We start from the raw sequence: 27437 nt of genomic DNA on the forward strand, positions 1-27437 counted from the left end.
GGGAAGCAGTCCTAAGCCTCAGGGAGAGTGGTCACTCTTTTTTTCTTTAATAATAGGTTGTGTTTTGTACACACATATATTTAGCAAGTACCTTAAACCACTAACACACATCAGCTCCTGTTTCATCCTCCCGCCCCAACTTTGGAGAAAATTACAAAACAAAGAAATTAAAGAGGCCATGTACTGAAGGCTGAGCCTTAGGAGAGTGACTGATTCTTTCTTTCTAAATCCTCAGAAGGGAACGGAGAAGAATGGAGAGAGTATTACTGTATTGATGGCCCTGGGGGACCTCTCTCACCCTGTCCTCACTTCTCTCACCACCTGCTATCTGAAAGGTAAGATCAATCGCTTCTCGGCCTTTTGGCTAAGATCAGGTGAAAGGTAAGATCAGAAATGGGGGTAGAGCTTGAGTTCACAGCTAAGGGGGTGGCAGATGGGCAGGGGAATGTGGAGGATACCTACCCGGTCTTTGAAATGAAAAAGTTACAATGCAGACAGCCCTACTCAGCAGATTAGGAGAGATTATAGACACATTAAGTGGAATTTTAGACCTAGTATTTATATGCCTGCTTCTTTCAGTGGCCCTAAGTAGGCAGAGATTGCCCTTGAAATCATTCTGTCTCATTTTTATCTGCATCTCTTTACCTGTAGACCTCACAAGGTATTTGTTGAAAACAAACAAACAAACAAACAAACAAAAGAAAGAAAGAACACGGGCAACAAAGAACAAACAAGTAAAAGAAACAGCACTTATATATGGCTATTTTCACTTAATTTCTTTCTCTTGAATAATTGTAGCTAGTAATGCCCTGTTACATCCATTCTATTGGTAAGTAGAACTTTGTAAGAAAAACTCATGGGGGTAAAATTATCATCTGTGGGAATTATTTTTCTCCTCAAATTCTGAGATTTTTCATTTAGGGATTTAAGGCAAAGTTGTTTTCCCCAGAGGACTACTTTGTGGAATCAATATCACTAGAGCGAAACCCTCTGTCAGCATGAGAAGAGAATTATTTGAGAATAAGAAGCATGTACAGTTAAGGTGCCAAGGACCAACACACAAGCCCAACGATCACCCAACAACACAAACCCCAGACATTGCCTCCTTAGCCCTACCTTAAGAAATCATAATGATAATATAATGAAATTAAATAACACCCTAATAAATATTTTAAATATTTGTCTTAATATCTCAGACAATGCCATTTGGCATGACAAAAGGTTTGAAAGTATAACAAAAAGAAAACTCCAGGGAGGTTCATCCTAGTAAATTTCTGCAAACAGTATCCTATCATCTACTTCCCATTTGACCATTGGAATTTCCCTGCCAATCCTGACTTAAGGAAAAAAGAGGAAAAGTGTACAAAGTATAAAAATATAATATAAGGAGAAAAGTGTGATCACAAACATGAACAGCAGTGACGAGGCGGAAAAGTGTATAATTGTGTCCATGACAGATGCTCTGTCCATCTTCATACCTCTTGATGGATTTCCAGCACAGCAGAAGACTTCCTGACTGTGGTTACAGTGTGCAGCCTAGATAAAGGAGAGAAAAAAGCACAATTTAATATATGTCTACCATGCACACATATATGTATATGCACACATGATATATACACATACATGTGTATTTGACTACCGTAAAGAGTATAAGCACAAGACATGAAATTAGAAAGAGATGGGTAATAACAACTGAATTTAGAGTTCTCAAGACAAGAAATTCCTTGGTCAGAGCTTTCCCCAAACAAACCGCTTGTGTCTGGAACATTTCCTGTGCCCTTGTAAGTTTCCTGTCTTCCGGACAAAATTCCTTGCCACTCATATGGACCTTGTGATTCACCTACTCAGAATGTTCTTTGGAAAGACAGCATTCAAATTAAGGTGGATGGGGGAGGTTTGATGACAGCAGCAACACCAGAGTTTGGGAATTTGTTCTTTACCTCTATTAAAATACTAACATTGCAGAATGTCTCACTCCTTCACTGTACACCTTTAGAGTCTTGTGAATAAAGTCTAGTGCACTTTATTCCCATGATCTCTGTGAGTTATGGGGAAGGTTATGACTCCATGAGCTGCACAGCTAATGTTTTCCCCTCCCATGCTCTGGTTTGCTCACTTTCAACAATGACTGTGTAGGAGAATCACCTGGAGTCACTAACCAATGAAACAACTGAAGTGCAGGCCCAATCCAGACCAACTAAAGACAAATTTCTTTTTTTTTTTTAAAAATTACGTATTTATTTATTTATACAAGCACTGGGTACAGTCAGAGCGCTAGAGGGTGAGAGAATTAACCAGAGCTAGAGCAGGGAGCAGAACAGGCAGAAGGACCGAAATACACTGCTGAAGGGAGCAGTGGGCGGCAGGAGAGGTCTGCGCGCCATGTGGGACCCTCCTCCAGTGGCCGGGGAGCAGCCAGGGATCGAACCTTCACTGCAGAGGCTGCGGGCAGCTTTGCAGCCCAGCGCTCAACCGCTGCGCCACCAGGGGAGGCCCTAAAGACAAATTTCTGCAGGTGGGATCCAGGCAACAGTATATTTTTCAAAGTCCCCCAGGTGTCTCTAATATATAACCTGGGTGGAGAAGCAATGTTTACAAAATACAATTCCTGGATACTCAGAAATGGTGAGGAATAAGCTTTCAAAAAGGGCTCTTGGCCATATCTTTCCCCTTAATTTGTCAGCTTCTACCAAATTCATCAGATTCAACTGGGAGGGGGGAGGGAACATGGAGGGGGGGAAAAGAGTTAACTTTTAATGAACTGTTCCAGTTACTTAAAATTTACTTTCATAATCCTATATGTGACACATTAGCTTTTTATGTGAATTCAAAATAGTTCCCAGGAAAAATGTATTATAAGCAAATACATTTCAGAGCTCAGAAAAGGAAAGAACAAGGATATCAATTAACCCCATTTAATTTGATTTAATTCTTCTGCTAGCACATGAACCACTCTGTGACCAGTTTCAAGTCACTTTGCCTCACTCTGTGGGCCTCCATATTACTCACTTTCTTATTCTTAATAACAACAAATATAAACAAGATATTTCCTTTTTTTTTTTTTTTTTTTGCTTTTTTGGAAAGTTCAAAAGAAATTGCTGGGACCATTTCTCTTCTTCTCTGCCCTGATGCAGATCCTTCTTTTTTTTTTTAATAATAAATTTTATTTTTATATTCCCTATACAATTGCAACCCCCTTATTTTGACCCCAATCCCTCCCCTCCCGCCCCCCCCACCCCCCATAAGTGTCTCCAGTTCATAGTTTTTTGTTGATTTTGATTTTCACTTTCTTATAGGTATTCATTTTCCTGGTCCCTTATTTAAGTTTTCTAGATTCCTGCTATGAGTGAGACCATCCGGTATTTTTCTTTTTCTTTCTGGCTTATTTCGCTGAGCATGATCCCTTCCAGTGCCATCCATGCTAAAATCAGCCACTCATCACACCTCCTGAGCATTCTTTCCCTGAAGGTGCTTCTACCACTGGAGTTCCAGGGCTCCTCCCTACGCCAGCCCTCCAGCCTACTGTCTCCATCAAGAGCTGGATCTCTGCGATAAGGCAATAGCCCTTGCCTTCCTCTGGCAAAGCAATCACTGTTATGTGTATGAAAAGCTAATGGAAGCTGGTGAACAGAATTGTCTCTGGGCTGGCTGATTTCTCCAAAGGCTTGTGGCCCTAAATCACTTTCTTTCATATAAATTCCCCCCTTTTTACTGTTGAGTGTTGAATATTTATGTGCTGCTCACACTTGTGAGGGAATGTACAGAACAGAGAGTCAGTCTGAGGCAAAATTATGAGGCATGTGAAATTTGCCTTCAGCTATTCCTGTCAAATTCCATCCCCATCAGATAAAAAAGTACCCATTATTTTCTCTTACAACTGCTCTATTAGAAATATTCTCTCTACCTGCATTCATAATAGAGTATTAATAGGGCAAGGTGTTATTACTTCCAAAATGGAAGCACTTTAGTATTTGGACATAACTATTCAGCAGAGAAGGCATTAACCACCAATGTGGGGGAGAAAACATAGCTGTCACCTAGGTCTTTCCACCTGTGTAATTCTTACAACTTCATTGCATGAGTATCACCATCAGCTCATCCCCATCCTTGACTCTAAACAGTTCATTTGCCCAAAGATAGCGAGCTATGTAAATAACAGAATCCATCTTAATCATTGGCCTCCTACCTCCAAATTATGGATTTCTCTCTCTGTGTGGCAGCAGCAATGATCATACTACCTATTACTTGTGATTTTTTAAATTCACCTTTGCCTTTGAACCTGTACCTATATGGTGTGGTGAAGAAACTTAAAGTCAAAAGTTTCATCATTTACTCAAACACAGTAAAAGAACAAGATAAAAATCCACATCTTCTCATAGCCAGTTCTACCTTTTTGCCTCAATTCCCCACTTGCTCAAGGAAAACGGTATTGAAAAGTATCGAGACTCAAGTGAGTAAAAGTAAAGAAGCTCAGAGAGCCTGCTGCCTTCTCAACACCCCTCACCTCAGCCGGTGACTTCAGGCACCAGCTCTGCATTCTTCTAACACTGGCCTGAGCAGACAAGGAGACCAGCAATTCGTTCTCAGCTCTTTACTTGCCCTGAGCCAGGAGAGCCTTAGGAAAAGTGGTTGCAGATCCCCCAACTCACTTGTTCATTGCCTAACAGAAACAGTGGAGAAGACAGGGCACACCTTCTGAAGTCTTACAGAACTGAATTGAAATCCCTGCTCTGCTTTTTCTTAGCTATGTAAGCTAAGAAATGCTTACTTAATGCTTACTTAATCTTTACCTTCCTTGAACCTCAGTTTTCTTGTCTAGAATGAAAAAGATTAATATGAGATACTTGTGAAAATTAAAAAAAAACTGAATAAAAATAGCATCTCCCTTTTCTTTTCTTTTCTTTTTTTTTTTTTTACTGCCCAAATCCCATATACTTAGCTACTGGTAGACATGTCCCAAACAGAAGGACCTTTTCTGTTGTAAGAACTAAATATTTGGACCATTGGGACGTGGAATAGTCATCTTGGAGTAACATGGATTTGCGCCCAGGTAAGAAAGCGTGCTACATAGTGGTTGCTCAAGCAGAAGCAGCTTCATGTCTTAGTTGCTCTACAATCAACCATCTACCGAGATCATCCAACCCATCTAATTACTGGATTTGGGAACTTCTAATGAGCAGAAAATGAAATCCTTATAATAATCCTAAGTGATGAGCTCGCTCTAGCCCTAAGAAGACAGCATACCAGAATGGCTTGCACCCCATGTAATTTTGAAACAAAGAGAGGGTCATTCACTTCTGGTTTCTGAATTTTTACCTGAAGTCTTCCAAAGATTTCTTCTTGGTTGGTTTCAAACCACCAGTTTGGCAACAAGCAAATCTGTAATCGATAACCTGGTAAATGATGGGGTTGTACATTGCTGCTGATTTGGCAAGTAGGGTAGGCACCACAGAGAGTTGTATGGGGATGGAGTCTGGCCTTCCAAAAGCTGACCACACCGAGACCACAGCATAAGGAATCCAGGCGATCAGGAAGCCTGCGCAAATCAACATCGCCACCTGGTGAGAGAAAGGAGCAGTGAACAGAATCAAGACCCTGGTGGAAATGGATGGTGTGAGGAGGAGCAGGTAGCCTATTTCCGTCCAAGACAGTCCTACTACTAGCTTTCCATCTATCTTGCCCATAGGAATTCATTGCATAAGAACTTCTGAGATGTTCAACCCAGAAATTAATTCAATTTTTTATTCCATTTACCGCATTCCCATCCTTTCTCCACTCTAGAAACTGAATGTACCGAAAGACCCGAAGTTTACCTGTTATGTTATAAAAGTTATCTGTTATGCCTTCAGCCTGACCTCTGCTCTCTTTCTCATGTATTTAAGCTAATAACCAGTATGCTGGGCAAGGGAGATTCCAGAAATGGACCCAGTACACAAAAACCTATGTTCACTGTTGACAGAAAAGATAGGAAAAACAGACAGTGGAGTAATTTTAGGTCCCATTATTTTTCACTTTTATACAAATATATTTATTGTACTTTAAGCAACAATTATGATGACTTACTCTATCCAAATATAATTTCTGGTATGAAAATCAGAGAATGGGAGTTTGGAGAAAAGGTTTCAGCAGTTGCTGTGTGGGGAAGGGAGAGATACACAATGCAATTATTAGGGGCATTTTCTTTGTGATGTGCAACACAGTAGATATAAACCTACTTTACCTCAATAAACATATTGTGGGGGGGGAAACTCTGCTAAGCAGTCACTCCTCCAAAAGAAGCTTTTAATAAATGTCTGTATTCATCAAAAAAAATTATCTGTTATGACTACACTGGGAAAGAAATCTCGCCAAAAAGACATCTGTGCTCCTAAAATTTCTAGACTTCTTAAGCCACATACATCTAAAAACTAGATGAAAAATCAGTTTACCTTGGAGAAATTTAAATCACCCATATTTGCCTCAGGAAACTTAGGAACTCTGTCCTTGTTTGAAATTCTAATATGAACTCTTCCAGAGATTTCTATTAAATCTTATTTCTTTTGGCTCAAGTTTTTCTGAAGTTGAGTCTCAGGTAGTAGAAATTCAATAGATACAAAGTAAATTAGAATCACTGAACTTTAACCAACACCCTTTATAAAATAAGACTTTTCTAGAAAGCATTTTTCACTCCCAAAATTAAAATTATCTTGGGGACTTCTTAACTTTAAGGCCATTTAAAAAATAGAGATATTAAGAAATAGAGATAAGATTTGAAGTAGCTTCACTTGTTTCTCATCATTTGTGATTCAGTGCCTTTAATAATGTTATCCAATTTAGTACCCTTTGACTATCTAGCTGACCCTACGGATAATATCACCTTTTTAGCTAGTGCTTTGGACAAGCCACTGTGCTAAGTGCTGGGACAGACTCTGGTACACCTTAGTGCTGGCTTGCATCCCTCTAGAATACAAAGAGCTACATTCTAAGACAGAATAAGATTTAAGTGCCAGTTCAGAGAAGAACAAAATTACATGCTGTGGGGCAAATAAGAACCATTTCATGAAGGATATAGCATATAAATAACTGCATGTTGGCAAGTAGAAAAAGAATAATAGGGAGACCGGCATAAGCAAAAGCAAAGATAGGTATGTATTACTCTTGCGTAGGAACTAGCGAACAATTTCTTTGGCATTCTAGAAGCAACATCAGGAAATGAGACTGGAAAGCAAGATAGCATCCATGCATTGAGGGTTTTGTATAACCTATTACCAGGCTTGCACTTAATTTCAAATGCTTTGAGGTGCTCCTAGGTTCTTGAGCAGAGGACACTAGAGCTGCGTTTGGAAGATTAAGTATAAAATAAAATGGAGCCCCCTCCTCCCCACCCCGCTTGCCTCCCACCCCCCGCCCCAGGTAGCGCATTGGTTGAGCGCTGGGTTGCGAAGCTGCCCACAGCCTCTGCAGCACCTGTTCGATTCCCGGCCGCCTGGGGGAGGGTCCCACATGGTGCGCAGACCTCTCCTGCTGCCCGCTGCTCCCCTCAGCAGTGTACTTCATCAGTCTGCCTGTTCTGCTCCCCGCTCTGGCTCTGGTGAATTCTCTCACCCTCCCGCGCTTCTGACTGTACCCAGTGCTTGTATAAATAAATAAATGAATCTTTTTTAAAAATAATAAAATAAAATGGAACAGGAAGAAATAAGATGTTAAAAGGTTATTGTTGATTCATTTGATCAACAACAAGTGTTATTGAGCATTTCTTGTATGTTTTGTGTTCAGGATAAAAAAAAAATCAACAAAGCAGACACAGTGTGGGTCCACACAGAATGTCCACTCTTAGAAGATGTCTGAAGGAGAAATAAAAGGGGTATGAGTGACAGGAATGACATAGGCTAAGCCAAGCCCAAGCTTTGGATTCTAATAAAACTTAACCCTGACATCATCTCTAGTTGAGAGAAATTGCACTAACTTTTGTGTACATATCCTTACACTATCTACTAGAATATTCTTTCTGTAAAATAATGAAATTATATTCCAATTAACCTTCTATATTCCAATTAACTGTCCAATACAAACTGTTTGTTTGTATTATTTTCCTCTTCCCAGTTTATCTTCTACTATAGCACTGCCAGCATCTGTCCTATGCCCTAGATGGTCTCATGGTGTTGACATTAAGGTGTCCCATTACCTGACCAGAGGACAGCATGCCTTTAGCAACAGCAGTGGGAACAATGATGGACATAGCTAGAAAGAAATTATCATTGGGATTTTATAAGGGAGTTCTAGAAAAGTGGCCCTCCTTTTATTATTGAGTTCCCTAACACTCTGGGAAGATGTAATGATGGTGTTGTCCTACTTGCACTTCCTCTTTCCCCATCCTTTATTTTAGAAGTGAAAGCACAGTTCTGAACCAAGGTCACGGAAAGCTAGTGGGAAGCATCAGCAATGAGGAATGGGATACTATTTTATTAATACTAATTAAGGCAAAAATATTTGTGCATGCTTTGTTGTTTTAAGAATTTAATTGGACATATTATTCTTATTAGAAAGTGATTTGTGTGGACATGCATTTCAATATGCTTTCATAACAGCGGAGCTATTATGAATAGAAAATGGTCCATGCCCTTACTTGGCCTGTGGAACAGCCTGTCAGTAGGGTGTGTTTGCCCTGAAACCCCACATTTGTAGGATGTGTCAAGAAAAAAAAAAAGGGAAATATACTGCAAAGCCTCAGGTTGCAAAATTCCACCCAGGAAGTTCAAGGCTCATCTTTAAAAATCAGCTGCAGCAGAGAAAAACCTCAGCAATATCTGTTTTGCTCCATTTTTGCAAATAGAGGAACTACATCCCAAAGATGTGAACTAAGTGACCTCTGACACATGCTGACATGTAGGATTAAGGTCCTATAGTCTGGTATTAAGGTCCTGAACCAAAATCCTCACCTTTGCTGAACAGTTATAAGTAAGGCCTCGTGGGAACCAGTAAGCTCCTGCCTGCTGGCTTTTCCATCCTTCTGCAAAAGCTTTCCCAGCATTTGGATTTGTTTTGGTAGTGTGACTTTCATTTGTAACGGAAATGGATGCCTGGAGGCTCACACTGAGGGTCTTTTTTATTTTTCAAATTCCCAAATAAACAATAAGCATATAAATAAAGCTTGCTTCAGCAGATGTCTGGAAAGTTAACAGAACTCTATCCTTTCTCCTTTGGTGAGTCATATGATGATTTCACAGTATCTCAAAAACTGTTTTCTTTGTTACTGCCAAAGTCAATGACAAAAAATAGATTAGCACTTAGTCCCTAATATTTTCTATATTTTGCACACTTTAACTTTTAAGGGCATGGTGCAATGGAAAACAGGAAGGACATAAGATATTGGCATTATGGTATCCTCTTTAAAAGAATATAGGAGAATTAAATGTGCCATTAAAAAAAAAAAAACCTACCAAAAGAATCATTGTACTTTTTCTGAAATTAGCATAAAGCTAAATTCTTATATTGAATGGTTGGAAATCAAGTTGAAGACAGAAAGGGAGCTAAACGCCTCTCTCTAAGGGGTACTGCAGAATATACTTCGGGTATTGACATGAATACAAAATTAATATAAGGTACATCATTCTCTGCAATCATTCCAAGTTTAAAATATATTCCACAAAATATTAAACAATAAAATATTAAAACTTAAGCATCAAAATATTAAAACTATTTTAAGATTTATTCCACAAAAATTTCTGTGTCACACTCAGTTTTCCAGCACTTTCTCCTCAGCCTGGCTCATGTTTGGCTTTTTCCATTAGTCTCTTCCTGCTTTCCTCACGTCTAAGTGTGTCTTCATTTTTGTTTTCCAAACCTTCTCTCCCAGACATCCTTAAATCAATTCTAACACAACCACCTGTACCAGACAACTTTTCTAAGTTGTTTATTTTTTAATCACTTCACTTTTATCAGTGCCTTTTGGTTTACTGAAAAAGCAGTTAAACTTTAAATTCTTAAATTAGACAGTCTTTGTGGGAGGAAATTCACAGAATATGTGTTTGGCTTCTACAAAAGAATCACACATCTGCAACCCAGTTCATTTTAAATATATCTCACTGCAAAGGCCTAAGGATGATCAGCACATTCTAGCTACAGTCCAAGCTGGCATTTAATTGACACAGAAGCAACACTGTCCATAATCAATCAATTCCACTGAATGAACCAACTAAAGCAATAATAGAACAATGGGCTGGAAAGTAAATTCGCCAAGTTAAATAAGGCTCTGCTACTGGGTCCAAAGCCTCTGAATAGTTCCAGCAGACAAGGTTTCTGAGTAGACACATCCTCTGTAAGCTAAGGTAGTGTGGAATGGTAGAAAGACATTGACATGGAGAGGCTGTGGGGTTTGGGTCCCAATCATGGTTCAGCAGCACCAACTAATGTCAGTGAAACAGATTACCTGATGCCCTAAGAACTGTCATTTCAGTTTCTGCTACTATCCTCCTTTGCCCAGATCTGAGTAAGAAATCAGCCTTCCTTGACTAACTATATAGATGATAAGTGGACATAGAATTGACTTGGGCATGAAGGCCTAAAAGGAAATGAAACAAATTCTCCAACAATAAAAAGTTTGAATCATGTCACAAACTAGCTAGACGACTAATAGCAAATTTATTTCTATCATGAGGATGAGATAAGGTCACAAGAAGAGAGATCTTTGGCATGTCTGCCATATGTTAACCCTGCTTGTTATCTAAATAGGAAATATTGATTCATCCTTTTTAAAAGGAAGCATAAGAGGAATTCTGCTGTTCACAGTTGCCATGTTCTCAAATCTTAAAATACCACAGCAAAAGCAGTGATTGAAAGGAAAAGATGTAAATTAGGTCATGTCACTCTGCGCATCTGTGTTTGGGTGTTTTGGTCTAAACTGAACACAACATTATCCAACTACACAGAGGCTGGATCAAAGAACAGGAAATAATTTGTCATGTATCATTTATAGCGTTCAGCAAAACAAAAGAGATTTCACTGTTCACTATAGATAAACCAAGGCCCTTGAGATGGGTACAGCTATTCAGGGGAGAACAAATACTCATAACAAGAGACCTAGTAGTTTTAGTAATAAGAGCTAGTGCCATGATCTTTAACCAATGCAACCAATGTAGCCATTTTCATAGAATCTTTGTGATTTTAGAAGATATCTTAAATATCATTTGATTCTCCTTCCATGCCTCCTTTCACAGGTGAGAAAACAAAGAACCAGAGAGATTAAGTGATTTTCCCAGAATGACTCAGTAAAGATTCTGAGTTGTAAACAACAGAAAGCTTTGACTGGATGAGACAGAAAAGGAATGTGTTAATTAGAACAGAGCAGCACTCTGTCCTGAGTCAGCATTGAGACCAGACCAGTCAAACAGAAATGGTGCCCAAAGATTATGACTTGAACTGGTTTTGAGGCAGTCATAGCCTCTGGAAGAGATCTCTCTACTCCTCCACCTGATGTCACTAGTTGCTGGGAAAGGCTGACATGGCAGGAGCCCATGGTCTACAGATACACTCTAGCTGCAAGGGAATCTTGGAAAATTATAAGTGGTCCTTCGATATCTCTTCAACAGGGGCAATCTTTGTTCTTCTCCCCACTCCCCAGTAAGACACAAAACTTCAACACAGAAGTTCCAGATACAGAAAGGAGTTCAGACACTGGCAGCTAAAATAAATAATGAATGTCAGCTAGTGAAACTTTTCAAAGAACTAGTAGCAAAACTGAGATTGACATCTAGCTCAAAAACCTTTCCTCCAACAAATATATAGCAAGTCCTCAAATGGCATTTTTTTCCAAAATCAATTAAAAAAAATTCCAGGTAACATTGAATAAAATGGCTTTATGTGAGGACCTTCCTTCATTATAAATCATTTTTACTTAGTCAAAGTTTCTAAGAACCTATTGACAGACAGTGTTAAGTGAGAGCCTACTATATTCATGTTTAAGGCATTGAGTTGGGTCCCAGGGATAGGAAAGAAACACAAAGAGGAATTTACTGACAAACTTTGAACAAGTACCTGCAAAAATAAGTATATTGTTGTAAATTAATTCTAAATTGTGAGAAATTCTAAGAAGGAAATATAAAAGCAGCAATGAATCATTATAATAGGAACACTTGAATTCAATTTTGGGAATGCTTCCCTGGAAAGTGACATTTAGGCATAGAACAACTGAGAGAAATCTGAGGAACGGGATGAATTCATTCGGTTAAAAAAAAAAAAAAGCAGCACAGTTCAGCTAACCCATGAACCGTGTTAAGAGTCCACACGTGTTCTCTGAATCTGAACCCTTAAAGATGAATAACATTGGATGAGCGGTAAAGGACAGAAGTCATTTGAGGGAAGCAGAGGTTTATGTTCATGAGTTTAAAAAGACTGGAATTAATGTGAATGAACAAAGCAAAGCAAAATGCCTCCACAGGTACAACAGGAACCAAGGCACTCAAGCTTGGGTCAAGGGACTGCTTAACATTCATCAAGGTAATTAGATTAACTCAGTGTATTCAATTATGTGTTCATTCCAGCGATCTTGATTAAGCATCTAGCAGGCACCAGTGGGGTGCAATAGCACACAGGACAACACCTGTCCTCACCTAGCAAAACAGACTGACAGTCATGACACTCAGAGGAAGAACTCTACCAAGTGCTCTGATGTCACATAAAGAGGGCCTGAAACGAGCCAATGGGGGTCAGGAGACTTGCTGGTGGAAATAAGGGAAATCAAGAGAAATCCAGATGCCGATCAAATCTTCATATGAGCTAGAGACCTGGACGTGATCTACAGGTGCTAAATGAATAAATGTGAAGTACTTATATGATCAAATATTAGCATTTGGAAAATTAATCTACACTTTTAGTGTTTCCTTCCTGCCACTTCACCATTGCCCTTGTGGAAGCAGCAGTAGGAATGAGCACTGTATTGTGTGAAGGTTTTCACAAAGTAGAAAAACCCAAACAAGGAAATACTCATTTCTCTGCTTCTGACTTTCAAAATTGAAATTTGAAACTTAGAGAAGATAAAAATCGTTGAGAGAAAAGAGTTTTAAATGAGAAAAAAATGACTATGTATCCAAAGCCAAAGACCTGGAGGACTCAGGGAATTAAGATTCCTTGTAAACAATCTAGAGGGATGCATGAGGATACAGAAGCCAGCTCCCCACTCCAGAGTGGGCAAAAGGCCTACAGTCAGAAAGCAGTGTAGAACAACAGGGATGCTGGTGACTGACCTTGAGAAGCTATCCTGAAACTACTCCACTGAGTTGAGCCTGATGATTCAGGGATGGAGCGGGGAGTGATAGAACCCTGAGGCATTCAGCAATGGAGAGCAAAACACTGTTCCTCATTCCCCAGGGTCCCACTCAACCTCTCAGTCTCCACCAGATTGGTTATAGTTGAAGGATTGGAAGTAACTGGAATTGCTTATGATCCTAAAGAGGCCTGGAAGTTGGAACAAGAAGCAGGCTAAGTGACTCAGGACAGATGATGATTAAGACCCGAGAGAATCTAAAATGTCCCAGCAATACCAGAGTCAATAGCCAATAACCAAACCAAAGAGCCCCTCACCACTGATCTTTGCAACTAATATACATCCCTGGGGAAAGGAAGAGAACCCTGATTCAATTGAATTCATCCTAATTACTTAATCTTGTTCGTTTTACTGGATAAAATGTGGACATAAAAATATGCCATAGAAATATAAAGATTATTTTTGATTTTTGGTTCTCTTTGGAGTTTTTTTTTTTGCACACCTGTTTGTAGTCTATAAAATTTAAGGCTGTTACAAAGTCTAGCAAACCCATTCTTTTTTAAATGTTTGCACTTGGAAGTTTAGTTTTTACGATGATGGAATCAGAATGGCAAAATGCAGACCCATCTAATAACCCAGCTATAATTACATTACACAGAAAAGTAAAAAGGAATATTTTTATCATTGCTGCATTTCCTAGTTCCGAGAACAGTACTTGGTCCAGAAGTGGATTTGGATTAAATGCAATCCAAGTTTAACTTGGATTAATTCTTTTGGTTTTAAAATTCTTTTGTTGTTTTTTTTTAATTGAGGTAATGTTGGCTTGCAACACTGTAGATAATCTAGGGGTACAGGTTCACACCTTTTCAGATATATGTTACTACAACACACCTATTACCAAAGCATCCACAGTCCATTAGGTCACATTTCCCATTTGCTTCTATTTCACATCCTCCTCGTCTGGTAGCCTCAATTCTACAGTCAGATTTCTAGGGTTTCTTTTGGCATATGTACACAGTGGAATATGACTATTTAAAAAAAAGATGAAATTTTCTCATTTGCAGTAACAAGGATAAAACTGGAGGGGATTAAACTAAGAGAAATAAGTCTAAAGGAGAAAGACAAATATCAGATGACTTCACTCATGTGGAATATGAAGAAAGTAAACAAAGGCACAGACAAAAGTAAATTTCTTTTTTTCTTAAATCATAGTTACTCGGCAATGTGAGATCTAGAAATGAAAAATTTAATTCATGATCTACCATTTCATTGAAATATTTTTTCTACTTTAGAGCCCACTGTAAGATAGAAGCAGATCATCACTCCTGCTTCTGCATTTTTGTCCAAGTAGAAATGCCTTATTATTAGGTTATCAGAATAGATTTTAATGATAAAAACTTCACTCAAAACTTTCTCTTGCTCAGCATGTAGGTTTAGGGAGTACAGGTCAGTTGGAACCACCCAGAACCTAGCTCACAGTATGCAACCAAAAGACCAATGCACAAATTCAAAACATCTGCAATTTGGAGAGAATAATGTTAGTAGGATCAAGGCCCTGAGTATTTCAAACCATCCCTGGCATAGAGGGAACTGTATTACTACATGTCACTGTGAACAGTGGTCTTCTGAATAGGTTCTGATCACAGTTGAAAGTGGGATATCAATCAACACAATTGATTAGAATAACAGAAGACATAATTAGGACTTCAATCTACATGTATTCTTGTCTTTAAAATATAAGATGGAAATTAGGGTGTACTGACTAAATATTCTGTTTGACATCTTATCTGTATATCATTTATAGTGAAAGCATGCTGATAATTTTTTTTCAATATAAGGGTGAGACATGATAAAAGTATGAAGGTCACTGCCTTAGACTTTACCAGAATTCCTTAAAAGTGCGGCAGAAAGGAGGAATTACAGTTTCCTTTAAGATACTCTATGCAGCGAACGACAGGCTAACCTGTTCTATCTCACTGGATCTCCACCACAGCCCAAGGAGATAGATGTTACTGCGCCTGCTCCTCAAGGAAGGAAATAAGGATTCAAAGAAGTGAAGTATCTAATTCTAGGTACCAAACCTGGCAGTGGTGATGATGGAATCAAAATCTGGATCTGTTTTCAAATTGTGTGCTCTTTTCCTTACATCATAATATCTAAAGAGCTGCCAATTCTGAAACTAGTATTTACCAAGGGACTCAACCACGTAGAATTTGCTCTTGTGTTAAGATAATTTTCCCTTAGGAAAGCAGATGTGGGAAGTAAAATCTTACTTTATAAATCCTGCCTACCAAAGTCCATGTAAAACAGTGAATATTATAAAGCATTTTATGATTCTTAAAAGTTACTGTTCTTATTACTGAAATAACATTCAAGAACCAAAAATATGCTATTGAAAAGAAAGTTTAAGCTCCACGTAGATCCACTATACAAATTAGGTAGTTATTAGTGTGTGTGTGTGTGTGTGTGTGTAAATGAGAGAGGAACAGAGACAGAGGAACATATTACAAAGTACGTAATTCTAAAGTTTTCCCAGTCCCCACGTTCCCATTCTATTTGCTTTATGAAGATTTTATTGTTTTGCTGCCTTTGCTTTTAGCTTAGGAGTCAGGAAAATAAATGACAGGCAGGTTTAAATAATGATAGTAAGAATTCTAGAAGCCATCTCTTATTACTTTGTGGCAGGCATGTTATCTCATATTTAAAATTGAAGTATAGGGGCCTCCCTGGTGGTGCAAGGGGTTAAGATGCAACCTATGAAGCTATCCACAGCCACTGCAGCATGAGTTCGATCCCCACCCAGGGAGCTACCCACATGGCACAGCAGACCTCTCCTGACTCGCCCTTTGCTCCCCTCAGCAGTGTATTTCAGTACATCCACCTATTCTGCTCCCCACTCTGTCTCTGGTGAATCATCTCACCCCCTGAATCTCTGGCCTGTACCCCAGCTCTTGTATGCATAAATAAATAAATCTTTAAAAAAAATAAAAACTAAAATTAAAGTATAAATGACATAAGTTTCAGGTGTATACCATATGAAGATTTAATTGATCAGAACACACCTCTATAAATTATAGCAGCCGTTACCTTGGTCAGTTTCACTTCCAGCACGTGACTGCTATGGATCCGACTGTCAAAATGAGCTACTTCTTTGGAGGAGGACTTAACCTTGGCAATGATCTTCACATAGGAGAATACGATCACAGCCGTTGGAAGCAAGAGGCAGAAGAAGAGGATGTTCAGGATGAAAATCTGGCCCCCTACTGAGGCCTGGGCCAGCCACCAGTCCAGGGTGCAGGAGGTTCCGAAAGGCTCAGGTGCGTAGTCCCCCAGACCTACCAAGGGCATGGTGGTCCAGAAAGAAGCATAGGCCCAGATGACTGCCAGGCAGATGTAGGCGTGCTTTCTTTTCAGCCAAACCCCTGGAGGTGAAAGAAAAGCATTACCAGGAGGTAATCTGCCCTACACCCAATTACCTCCCCTTGATATGTCAAATTCCACATCCAAAGAGTCATTCCATTGGATACTGAGAGAAGAGGTCAGATAACTGAAGCCTGATGGAGAGGGGAACGAAGGGAGAAATGTTCCAGAGCTTGGACCTTTTTCTAAGAGAATAAAATTGGAAGTCATTTCACAGGGAAGGTTTGCTCAAGGCAAGCGGGAACCTTGGGAATGGCAAGTGCCCAAAGCTGGGGACAGGGATCAATTAAAAGATAAGAGGATGGCGAAGACAATGAAGGATCTTTGGGGCAGAGAAATAGGAAGACTTTGCTTGTGTCTTTAGAATCCCATTCTTCCTAACAGCACTCGTGTCTCTCATCTCATTTGCCCTCCTAAGAACTTGTCCAGGGGCCTCCCTGGTGGCCTAGGGGTTAAGAAGTCCCAGCACTATTACCGCCACAGCCTGAGTTCAATCCTGACCAGGGAGCTGACCCACATGGCTCAACAGACCTCTCCTGTCTCGCCCGCTGCTCCCCTCAGCAGTGTACTTTGGTCAATCTGCCTGTTCTGCTCCCCACTCTGTCTCTGGTGAATCCTCTCACCCCCAACACACACACTTCTGGCCTGCACCCCAGTTCTTCTACACAAAAATAAATAACATCTTTAAAAAAAAAAAGGACTTATTGAGTGTTGAGTGGGAGCTGATAAAGCATGATCATAACTGTGTGGTGTGAGGTTAAAGCGGTTGACTGTGCTTGGTGAGAGCAGATTTTGAATCTTCAAACATTATTAACAAAACAATCACACTCACACAGTCACAGAGGGTAGAGAATCTAGAGAGTATATCATATTGCACAAAAGTCATTCTGTGAAAATATTCTCAGGAAAACTAAAAAATGAGCTCCATTCCAGACTAGTTTCCATTAACCAAAGAGAATGCCAAGAGGAAGAAATAGTGCAGCCATCTAAGAAAAACTGTAAAGCACTAGTGATCATTTTCCAAAGTTCCACATAACCACCAAAGACAGGTTGACCTGATCTAATGCTGCAGTCTTCATCGGAAATTACCTCCACACCCCACTTATCATCTCATACCAAAAGGGCCAGAGAAGTGACTCCTTACTGCCTTGGTTTTGTAATAACAGAAGAAATATCAAAATATAGTCAATAAAAGCCAAGTGATTTCTTCAACATTCACTCAAGGCCTGCCTCTGCTTAGTGCCATGTGAAGTTTAGGAAGTCAGTAGAGTCTAATTCTTCTTTCTAGTATGTAACCTTCTTATTTCTTCATGTAACCTTTCTAGATTTTGGTGTTCTTAGCAGTAGAGTGGAGAAAATAAGACAAGGTTAATGAAATAAATAGGCTTGCTTTGCAGACTATGCATAATGATCTTAACTTGAACGTTTACTTCTGTGTCTGTCTCATGTAGCCCTAACAAGAAATACAAGATTGTTTCTATACTCCATTGTCTCTATTTTTCCAATATGAGTCATTGTTAGGACAAAAGACAAATTTCTAGAACCCAACCAGAAAGGGATAACAATTATATCGCTACAATATATGTCAGCTCTTGGTTGTCCATTATAAAGGATAAGACACCGGCATGGGTAATCTACATATTTATGGGAATGTGCATAAGTATACGTATAAGCATTTATGGTTAAGATTACTTGGTGAGGTGTTTTATACTTACATTCGAGTATGGTGAAAGCTGTCAAGTACAGGAGGGAGTAGATTAGTAGATTGGTTCTGTGTTGCTCCAGAAGTCAGAACTAGGACCAATGGGTGGAGGTTACTGGGAGGCAGTTTTGTCTCAATATAAGGAATAACATTGTAACAATGAGAGCAGACCAATCAGAGAATGGGCTGCCTTGTGCTGTAGTAAGCTCCCCGTCACTGGTCACTGGAATTATTCAAGAAGAGGCCAAGTGGCTGGCTGTCAGGGATGCCTTAAAACAGTTTATCACATTACATGGGAGAAAGATCTAAATGTTCCCAAGCGATCTTGTCATTCCAAAATTCTAAGACACTGTGTGGAGGGTTTAATAGTGCGCCAAATCAGTGAGCAAACCATACTATTGCAAGTCAACCTTAGAAGAAGCTGGAAAATATAGACAGTTCCCATATAGAGTTATGTCCTGAATATGGGGGTAGACAGTATCATCTCCTTAATTGACACAAAGTCTACATATAAGAAAATATTTTGAAAGCAGACACATCATGATTTAGTACTTCTCGATACTATTTAGTATTTCTCAATACCTTCTTGTCTACAAAACCTATGGCAGGTAGGTTTTGTAATATAATGGTTTATTTAAAATCCATTTGGTAAGAACAAAAAAAAAGTTTATTTTTGACTCAAATTATCCAGAGTATGTGTAATTGTGTATTATTTATCTTACTGGAAATTTAAATTCAAGTTATTTCTTTTGGAGAATTTGAATTGTTTACCAAAACAGATTTAAGAAATATTTTTCATGAGTGCTGGGTCATTTACACTATAGTTTTACAAACTCACTGTCCTCTGTGCAGGATTTCCTTGGAGTTGGAGACTTTTAACTTTTAAATATACAAAGGCGATTCCACCATATAGAGCGTGACCTTCCAGGCTATGGTCTGTCTTCACGGTCACAGCCACTGTGAGACTGACAGACAAAGCCACTTTCTCCAAAGGAAACCAGTATTATTCCCTTGGTTGTACCTGGTGCTCAGGGACAAATGTTTTTCTTTGAGGTTCAATAAATTCCCAGAACCCCAAGAAGCAAAAGTATGAAAAATTTATTTTTAATATATAGAATGGTTTAAACATTCAAAAATCATCAGGGTCTGAAATCTTTTTTATTGCTGGCTCACCTCTCACCAATTCTGTTAGTCACTGCTCTATCTACCTACCAATACCTCAAAAGGAATGGTGAGTGATAGTTCTGTCGTGTGTCCTTTCCTGCAAGCACAGCTGCACAGCTAGAGAGACTTAGAGGTGGACTTTTTGGAATTCCTCATCTCTTATATCATAGGGAGTCTGAGTCCTAAAGGAGAATCAGAAACGTCTTTTCTTATCATTATGTCTTTTCTTATCATCATTCTTATTTTGTGGGAACCAGCTAAACATCTTGGACCTAAGATCCTTTCCATGCACTTTATTTCTTGTTTGCATGACAAAATGTGGTAGAAGCTCACACACTTTAGACAAGGAAATGATACTTTGAAAAATATTGTAAGCAAACAGCAGACATTACTGTAACAGTAGTATTAAAAGAAACCTACATAGACAAAGGTTCATATCTTTAAACACAAGTTAGAACAAGATAGGCTATAAATCGAAATATTCTTGGTCTGGAGGATATTATTAATCTTCACCCATGGGTAAAATAATATACAGCTCTGATGCTCAATCCTCCTAGCTTTGACTATCAGGGAACGAGAAACCTTCGTACTTACCATAAGATAAATAGCAGATTTTCAGGTATCGATCCAGGCTGACAGCTGTCATAGTGATAAGACTTCCACAGCCAAAGAAAAATCCAGCCCATCCATACCAGCGGCAGCCAATCCAGCCAAATACCCAGCGGTGACAGAAGCAAGAGATGATGGTGAACGGTTTGCCTACAACTAGAGCACCAACCAATCTGTCAAGGGCCATTTCCTCTGGTTGAAATTTACCCACCTACTTCCACTCACTGTTGAGTTACATCCTAGTCACCAAGAGATAGATGTTTTAGTAAATCTAGTTCCAGTGTGTTTACAACTCAACTCAGATTGCTAGGGTTTAACCCATTTTTTCCTTTAGCTTTAGTGTTGTTTTTTTTTTTTTTTTTGTCTAGGAAAGCATTCTTCTACTTTAATTCATACCTTGTACTATCTCTTTTCAGTTAGAAGGGAATGTGCAGATGAAGTTTTTCCTACTCTTTATCCAACCTGCATGTCAAAAAAGGGTCCCTAACCCTATTGCATTAGGAAAACAAGTAAGGCTGATACCCACAACCTGCAGGTGTGCCCTTCCTTGGTGTACAAAAGTATCCTGTCAGTTAACATACATTTATAGAGTACTCTCTGTAAGCCAGACACATGTCTCTCATTGTCTCAACAGTTTATGCAATGATCAGACTTATTAGACTGTGCATCCTCATATTAGTGCTTCCTAATCCTCATTAGTCTAACCCCATTGTCAGGGAGAAAACTGAGTGTGAAAGAATTGGTTTTTATTCAACACGTAATTATTCAGTGCTTATTATGTAATGTGCACAGAGCAAGGTGCTAAAGGATAAAAGGTCAAAAATTACAAATTTATTTTTAGTAGGGAAAACAGACAAAAGAAATAGCTAACTCCTAACGTGGTAGGAGAGAATGATAGGTAGGGATTAGTGCCATGAAGAAATATAAAGCAGAGGAAGGAGATAGAATCGTTGCTCTCTCTAAGGGGATCAGAACATGAAAATGTGACATGTAAGCAGATACTTAAATCTGCGATTGGAAACTCAAGCAAATATCTAGAAATAAAATACTCCAGGCAGAGTAGACTCATACTCAAGGCTTACGATAAAAGCGTCTGCTGGGTAGGTGCTAAAGTCAGCAAAAACTCAAGGGAAGTTCCCTGATAGTCAAAGCTAGGATGGAGTGAAATTAGTGCCTCTTGTGCTTCTACCCTCCCTAGTCCCTATTCAGCCCTCATACTGCCTGGATAATGGGATCTATTAGCAAAAGCTATTTTAAGCTTCCTTCTAGAGTGGAACTTTTGATGAAGTTTCCCACTTAGTGGAATGGTTCTGAACCCAGCTGTGTGGAGGAGTTTTCTATAGTTTTGATTTATTTTTCTTCATTTTAAATATCAGTGTCCAGGACTCCAACTGCTTATTCAGTCTATCTGAAGGGACCCCCAGGGACCAATTTACTTTCATTTTTTATTTTTCCTAGGAAATTCTAATACCTATTAGAATGAAGAGCCATTGGTATTTAAAAAAAAATATTAATTGGTTAAATGAAATGCACCTAATATCTAGGGTGTGCTTCTTATAATTGAATATAGTGGACAAAGGAAAACACACACACACACACACACATTAAAAATGTTTAAGGTGTATTGGAAGGGAAATATTAGAGATACTTAGAAGCAGAAAAAGCGATCAAGGGTAATCAGAAAAAAACTATCACACGGAAGAAAACACTTCCTGGTGAATTATTCTACAGAGTAATGAGGTGGTGCGTGCATTTCTAGAGCAGACTTACTTGATTGAACGTATTTTCAATGTATGAGACCAATTAAAGATATTTTTATTCAAGCCTAGTCTAATTAAACTTCGAGTATGAGTCTGATATCATTCACTAATGAGGGATGTGGCTGAAATGGCAGGTTTCATTCAAGCATTTTATTTTCAGTACCAGGCAGAGATCTTCAGGGGTCAGCATGGACGAGCGGACCAGGAAAACGAAGGTTCATGTTGCCACATCGCCATCGTGTGGCAATAGATAAAATGACAGCTATTTTGTAGCCTAGAAAATTCCCGATGCTGTGAGACCATGTGCATCAAGGAGACTTAATTTGTCATGCTTCTCTTAATGTGCATAATAGCTCATGACACCGAAGCCTGTCCATGGTGAGGAAAGCCTTCCCAACAACCAAGACCAGCCAAACTCTCAATAAGAAGGCATCACACCAACTCCTACGTCCTAATGGTGACTCAGAAGGCTGAGATATTATTGAGTCTTGTTTTTAGATATTGGCAGTGTCAGAAAAATTCACGGATAAAAATAAAAATAAATATCAGAAAATATTGAAAAAAGGATGATTTAGTATAGGACGGGAAAGTGGTTAAAGGTTTCCCATGGAAAGAGGAGTTGAAGTGTGCTACTGAAATTCAACTTTCCCAACTCTAGTAACTGAATTCAGAGCTAACCAGCAGATACACTTAAGTGTATCCAGGCAATTCTGGGATTTTATAGAAGAAAGGGAGGGGAGCTTCCATATTTGTAAAATTGAATTACAATTAAAGGGAAATTTTAATTTGGGTTGTTGGGTTGTCCGGGAGGCCGAAGAAGCAAGAAATAAACCCATGTCTCTCAATTTTGGCTGTATATTAAGCTTACCTAGAAATTCTCATTTTAAGTATTTTAATGACCAGAGTATTGCACTCTATTAAATAAAAAATTCTATGCATATTTTTTGAAGTTTCCCAAATGACTTTTTGTACAGTCAGTTTTCAGAACCACTGAACTAGAAGATTCTATACTTGCAATCAGTTCATAAGCCACACTTAAATATAATATTAGTAGGGTACCTCATCTCTCTTCCTGTGGTCATTTCTCAAGCTGTCTGTAGCACTATTTTTCCTTCAAGTACTTACCCCCTTGATATTTATTTTAGCAGATTTCATAGGGGTATCAGTGGTGTACCAGATCTCAAAATGTGATCTGTAAATTTCTATCTCTCATTCATCCCATCATACATTGAGGCATATAATAATATATCTAATAACCTGTATTATTCCAAATTGTATCCTCTCCATCTAATATGCCAGCATAAGAAAGAACTCAATAAATGGCAAGTGAGTGATTGCTTTAGTCATACAACACTCTACTGCAAACTCTGCAAAGATCATTTATGAAGCAGGAGGAGCAAAAGAGAACATGGGTAGAGAGTGATCACCATTGAATACCATAAAATGGGGAATAGTTTAAAAAGAAAAAGAAAAAGAAAAAGAAACACCATTGTTGTGTTACCTGAAATCCCCAGATCACAGACAGCTAAATTGATAGTCATTATTTCAGCAGGTCTCAGCTTCTTCTTTCGTCTAGAAGACATATAAAGGACATACCCATTTCCAAATGTGGACAGAATCCCTACAAAGAAAAATATAAATCCCATTGTTAAAACTAGGATTGAGCGTTCATTCAGATATGAAACACTTCTCAATCTCAAAAATGGACACCATAGGTTTAGAGGGTGGTGAGAGGACTCTAAATAAAAATCTAAATTAAGAAGATGAAATAAAAAGCATGAGTTGTGAGTGACAGGCGAGGGATGGGTTGCCTCCAAAGGGAAAGTAGTCAGGGATTATCAAACTGAACTTACCCAGAAAAAGGAACCACTAACTTCCCAGTGAAGCTCAGGAGGGTGTGGGAATCCCAATGGTCAGTCCTTGTACTGGCCCCCAGGGTGGAGTATGTCCTTAGCCATTTTTATAGAGTACTGGCTTTACAGAACTCCCTCCCTCTGACAAGTAGGGTTAACCCTTGGCTCTTGATAAATTCTGAAGATGAAGAGACCCAAAGCAAAATAGGTGCTTTCGCTATCACTGTGGACTCCTGAGGGAGCACCAACTTCAGGAGAGGCAGAGGCCAGAAAAGGCTGGCATAACCCCTTGCAAGGAAAGGGTCATCTCCTGGAGACACAGCCCAGGACTTTTTGCCTCCTGAGGATGCATAGATGCTGGGTGTCTGCTGCTGCTACTGCACTAGGAATCAAGGGAAAGTAGGTGACAACTGATAATATGGGTTCTCACCCTCCCACCAAAGGGAGAGAAAGTGACCCTCATCCCACCAACCTACGAACAATGTTAAAACTTTTTATATCCTTTTATTAATAACTAATTGACTTTGGCATTACAATGAAACTGTTCAAAAGTTCTTACAAACCCAATTTAAATCCAAAAAAGACCCAATCCCTACTGACTTTATTTAAGAAAAGAATACACCTACTTCCATAGCTTAACATGTAGAGTAGATTTCTTCAGGAATTCTTGCTTCATAGTGTAGCTGTGTATAAATGAGAATCTGGTACAGCTGCCTTTAGTAGTAAGGAATAAGGAGAGTATTAACAGGAGAAACCCAGATTTTTCTATTTTTATTTCTACTTCTCCACCACAATTCATTTGGGGGGCAAGGAAAGAAATGTGTGTTTCAACTGATGGTATGAAACCACCTGGGGCTAACTGCATTGTGCGCTTCGGAAATTCTGAATCCCGGGCTTCAGTGCTACCTAATGGTCTGTTAAAATCTCTTTAGCTTTCTTAAGACAGAAGAGGAAAAAGTGGAAGAAATTATGGAGTTCTAGAGCAAACCAACTAAAATGAAACTTACGTCTCATTAAAGGAAACCAGTTAGCAAGGCACGCTGGGAAATTAAAATGTGAAAACATGGCTTGAAAATTATAAACAAATGCCATCTACTTTATATCCAAGAAGATTCAAAACAGTATCATGCATTTGATACACAAAGCTCATTTAAATGCCCTTTTTCTACATCTCTTCTGAGAATATTAATTTTTTTCCTTTGGCTTTAACCCTGAGATTTCATAAGGCTTCACTCAGTACACAAAGCATTACCAAAAATTAGCCAACTCTTTATGAACTGCTTGTAGATTATTTCTAAAGGCAATCTTATATGTAGGAGAGTACTAGGAGAGCAAAAACTTACTTCTAAGAATAGTTTAAGGAAAAATCAGATTAAGAAGGTAAAGATTAAAGGGGGACATGTTTAGTTTAGCAAAATCCTGAATCTATTGTTACGAACATAAAATCAATACAGATTGCTAATAAACTACTTACAATGAAACCATAGAGGGTGGAAATGGGTCTTCAATTTTTTCTCCTCCATTCCAAACTCAGACCAGCCTTTCCCTAAGGCTTCTAGAATTTAATAAGGTTCACCAAGAATGTCATTCCATTCTGGCGCCTTAAAAGATATCCTTGCGCATCTGTGCACACCTATCCTACATCGGAAAACCAGACTCAGGACCAAGCCAAGACTTGGGTCTAGGATGTGTTCAGACCCCTCCAGCTGGCCTTCGCCTTACCCTAACGAAGCTTCTAGAATATACCTCAGGCTCTACCCCCAGGTCCCTGAGTTACCTGACACCCCTTTTTCCAAGGATGCGTTTTAAACCTCTCTTGTTCCACTTAAGCACACCCACTTGAATAGGACTGTAGATTTCCCTGCAGACTCCACCTGTACTGAGCGAAACAGTCTCTTGATGGGCAACCCTAGTTGCCCATCTTCCTGGGATCCTGATGCCAAGGTGGGGAACGGACGGATATTTCTCCCTATTTTGTGCCATCTATAGAAATTTGTCATGTTATAGATGCTACTTTTTTAATGCATTCCTTGCCATTATTGAGATAAATTAAATCCAATTCCTGATAATTGAAATGTGTAATAAAAACGCAATGTGAATTTTACTACCAGAGAAGTCACTATGCAGACAGTTTGCACATTTTGTTCACTGCTATATTCCCAGCAACTTAAACAATAGCAAATAATGGGCACTTCATGTTTATTTGGGTTTGAAAGGATATAAGGGTCCATTTATAAGAAACAAAATTTAAATAAGTATGATAATAACTAATAACAAAGCCAAGGGAATCCCTTTGCAGTGGAATTTCTGATCCAAACACATCAATTGCTTTTGCCTCAAGCACTGACCATAGAGAGGTCTGCAGATTTTTCTAATGAGTTTCATTAATTTCAGGAGGTTAAATGAAATTCTTATTCAGTAATAAATAAATGAGAGAGAGAGAGAGGAAAGTAAAGGGAGGGAGACAGAGAAAGAGAGAAAAAGAGCGCTTGAACCAACATTTGAAAAGATCAAAGGCAGACACACCTAAAGACATAACCCACCTGCATACTGGTTACCCAAATTTAAACAACAATTTTAAATTTAAGAAAGGTATTGTGGTTAAATTCTAATTACCTAGACTACCGCCGTCCAATAGAAACATCATGTAAACCATATATGAGCCATGTATATATATTTGAAATTTTTTCTGATAGCCACATTAGGAAGAGTGAAAATATTACTAAATTAATATTAAAATATCTTTAACTAATATACCCAAAATGTCATGGGTTTGACATGTAGTCAATTTTTAAAAATTATTAATGAGCTACTTTACCTCATTTTTTTCTAGTACTATATTTTCATTATCTGGTCTATATTTACACTATTGCCCATCTCAATTAGGAAAGATCACAGATTAAGTGCTCAGAAGCCACATGTGGTCACTACATTGGACAGTGTAGTCCAGGAGCAGATGTCTCACATTAGGAATTATGCACAAAACACTCTGACCCTGGACTGGCTTCCATTTATTACCTATACACCATTTTACCTCTCACCCGAATCACCTAGTGATGCAATTTTACTTTAGGTGAAGTAATCTCAGAATGTCCACAGTCACTGCAGCACTAAGCCAGAGCTTCCTCTGTTATGAAAAGAGGAGGTTGAACTAAAACCATTTCTAAGGTCCATTCTAAGTCTATAATCATATGGTCATATCGAAGGCATTTTTTTTAAAGTAAAAGCATTCCTTTTAAATTAAATATCATTATCATTAATTTTGTTATTCAGAAGATAAGCCAAAACAATCAAAATGAAATGTAGTCTCAAGATAGATTATCTTGTAAAAGTTCTTCGGATTAGCAAGGAAAATTTATCCCTATAAAACAAAGATAATATTGTTTCTATGAAATATTTATTTTGAACTCCGTAATGTCATCCCATCTTCTGCTTACCTCCCTCTCTCCACTTCCCCTCAAAATATTTATATAGTGTGGGAATCTTTGAGCAAAATCAACATATCAGCCCATGCATTTTCTAGATGCATTTTGTGCACAGAAAAATTAAGGAAGCTTACCAATAATAGTTAGGTAAAAGCCAGCCACTAAATCCGCTTCCCAGGAAAGTTTGGAAGCAAAGGGATCCCCATCTCGAAGGTAATGTGGCAGGCTCTCCTCCTGGGGCAAGGCAGTGTGGTTTAGCGCCAT

General features: G+C 38.8%; 1 protein-coding gene across 1 annotated transcript; it reads right to left on the bottom strand.

Moving 5' to 3' along the window:
• Window positions 1–1472: 1472 nt before the first annotated feature.
• Window positions 1473–27437, bottom strand: OPN5 (opsin 5; the record flags this gene model as incomplete). The annotated part of the gene is made up of 6 exons (XM_084258937.1): window positions 1473–1536; window positions 5317–5558; window positions 16328–16662; window positions 20121–20291; window positions 23397–23516; window positions 27308–27437. 6 exons carry the CDS (start codon window positions 27435–27437, stop codon window positions 1473–1475), a joined length of 1062 nt encoding a protein of 353 aa, XP_084115063.1.

The sequence above is a fragment of the Talpa europaea genome (genome assembly GCF_964194135.1).
Source record: "Talpa europaea genome assembly, chromosome: 2".
Classification (NCBI taxonomy): Eukaryota; Metazoa; Chordata; class Mammalia; order Eulipotyphla; family Talpidae; genus Talpa; species Talpa europaea.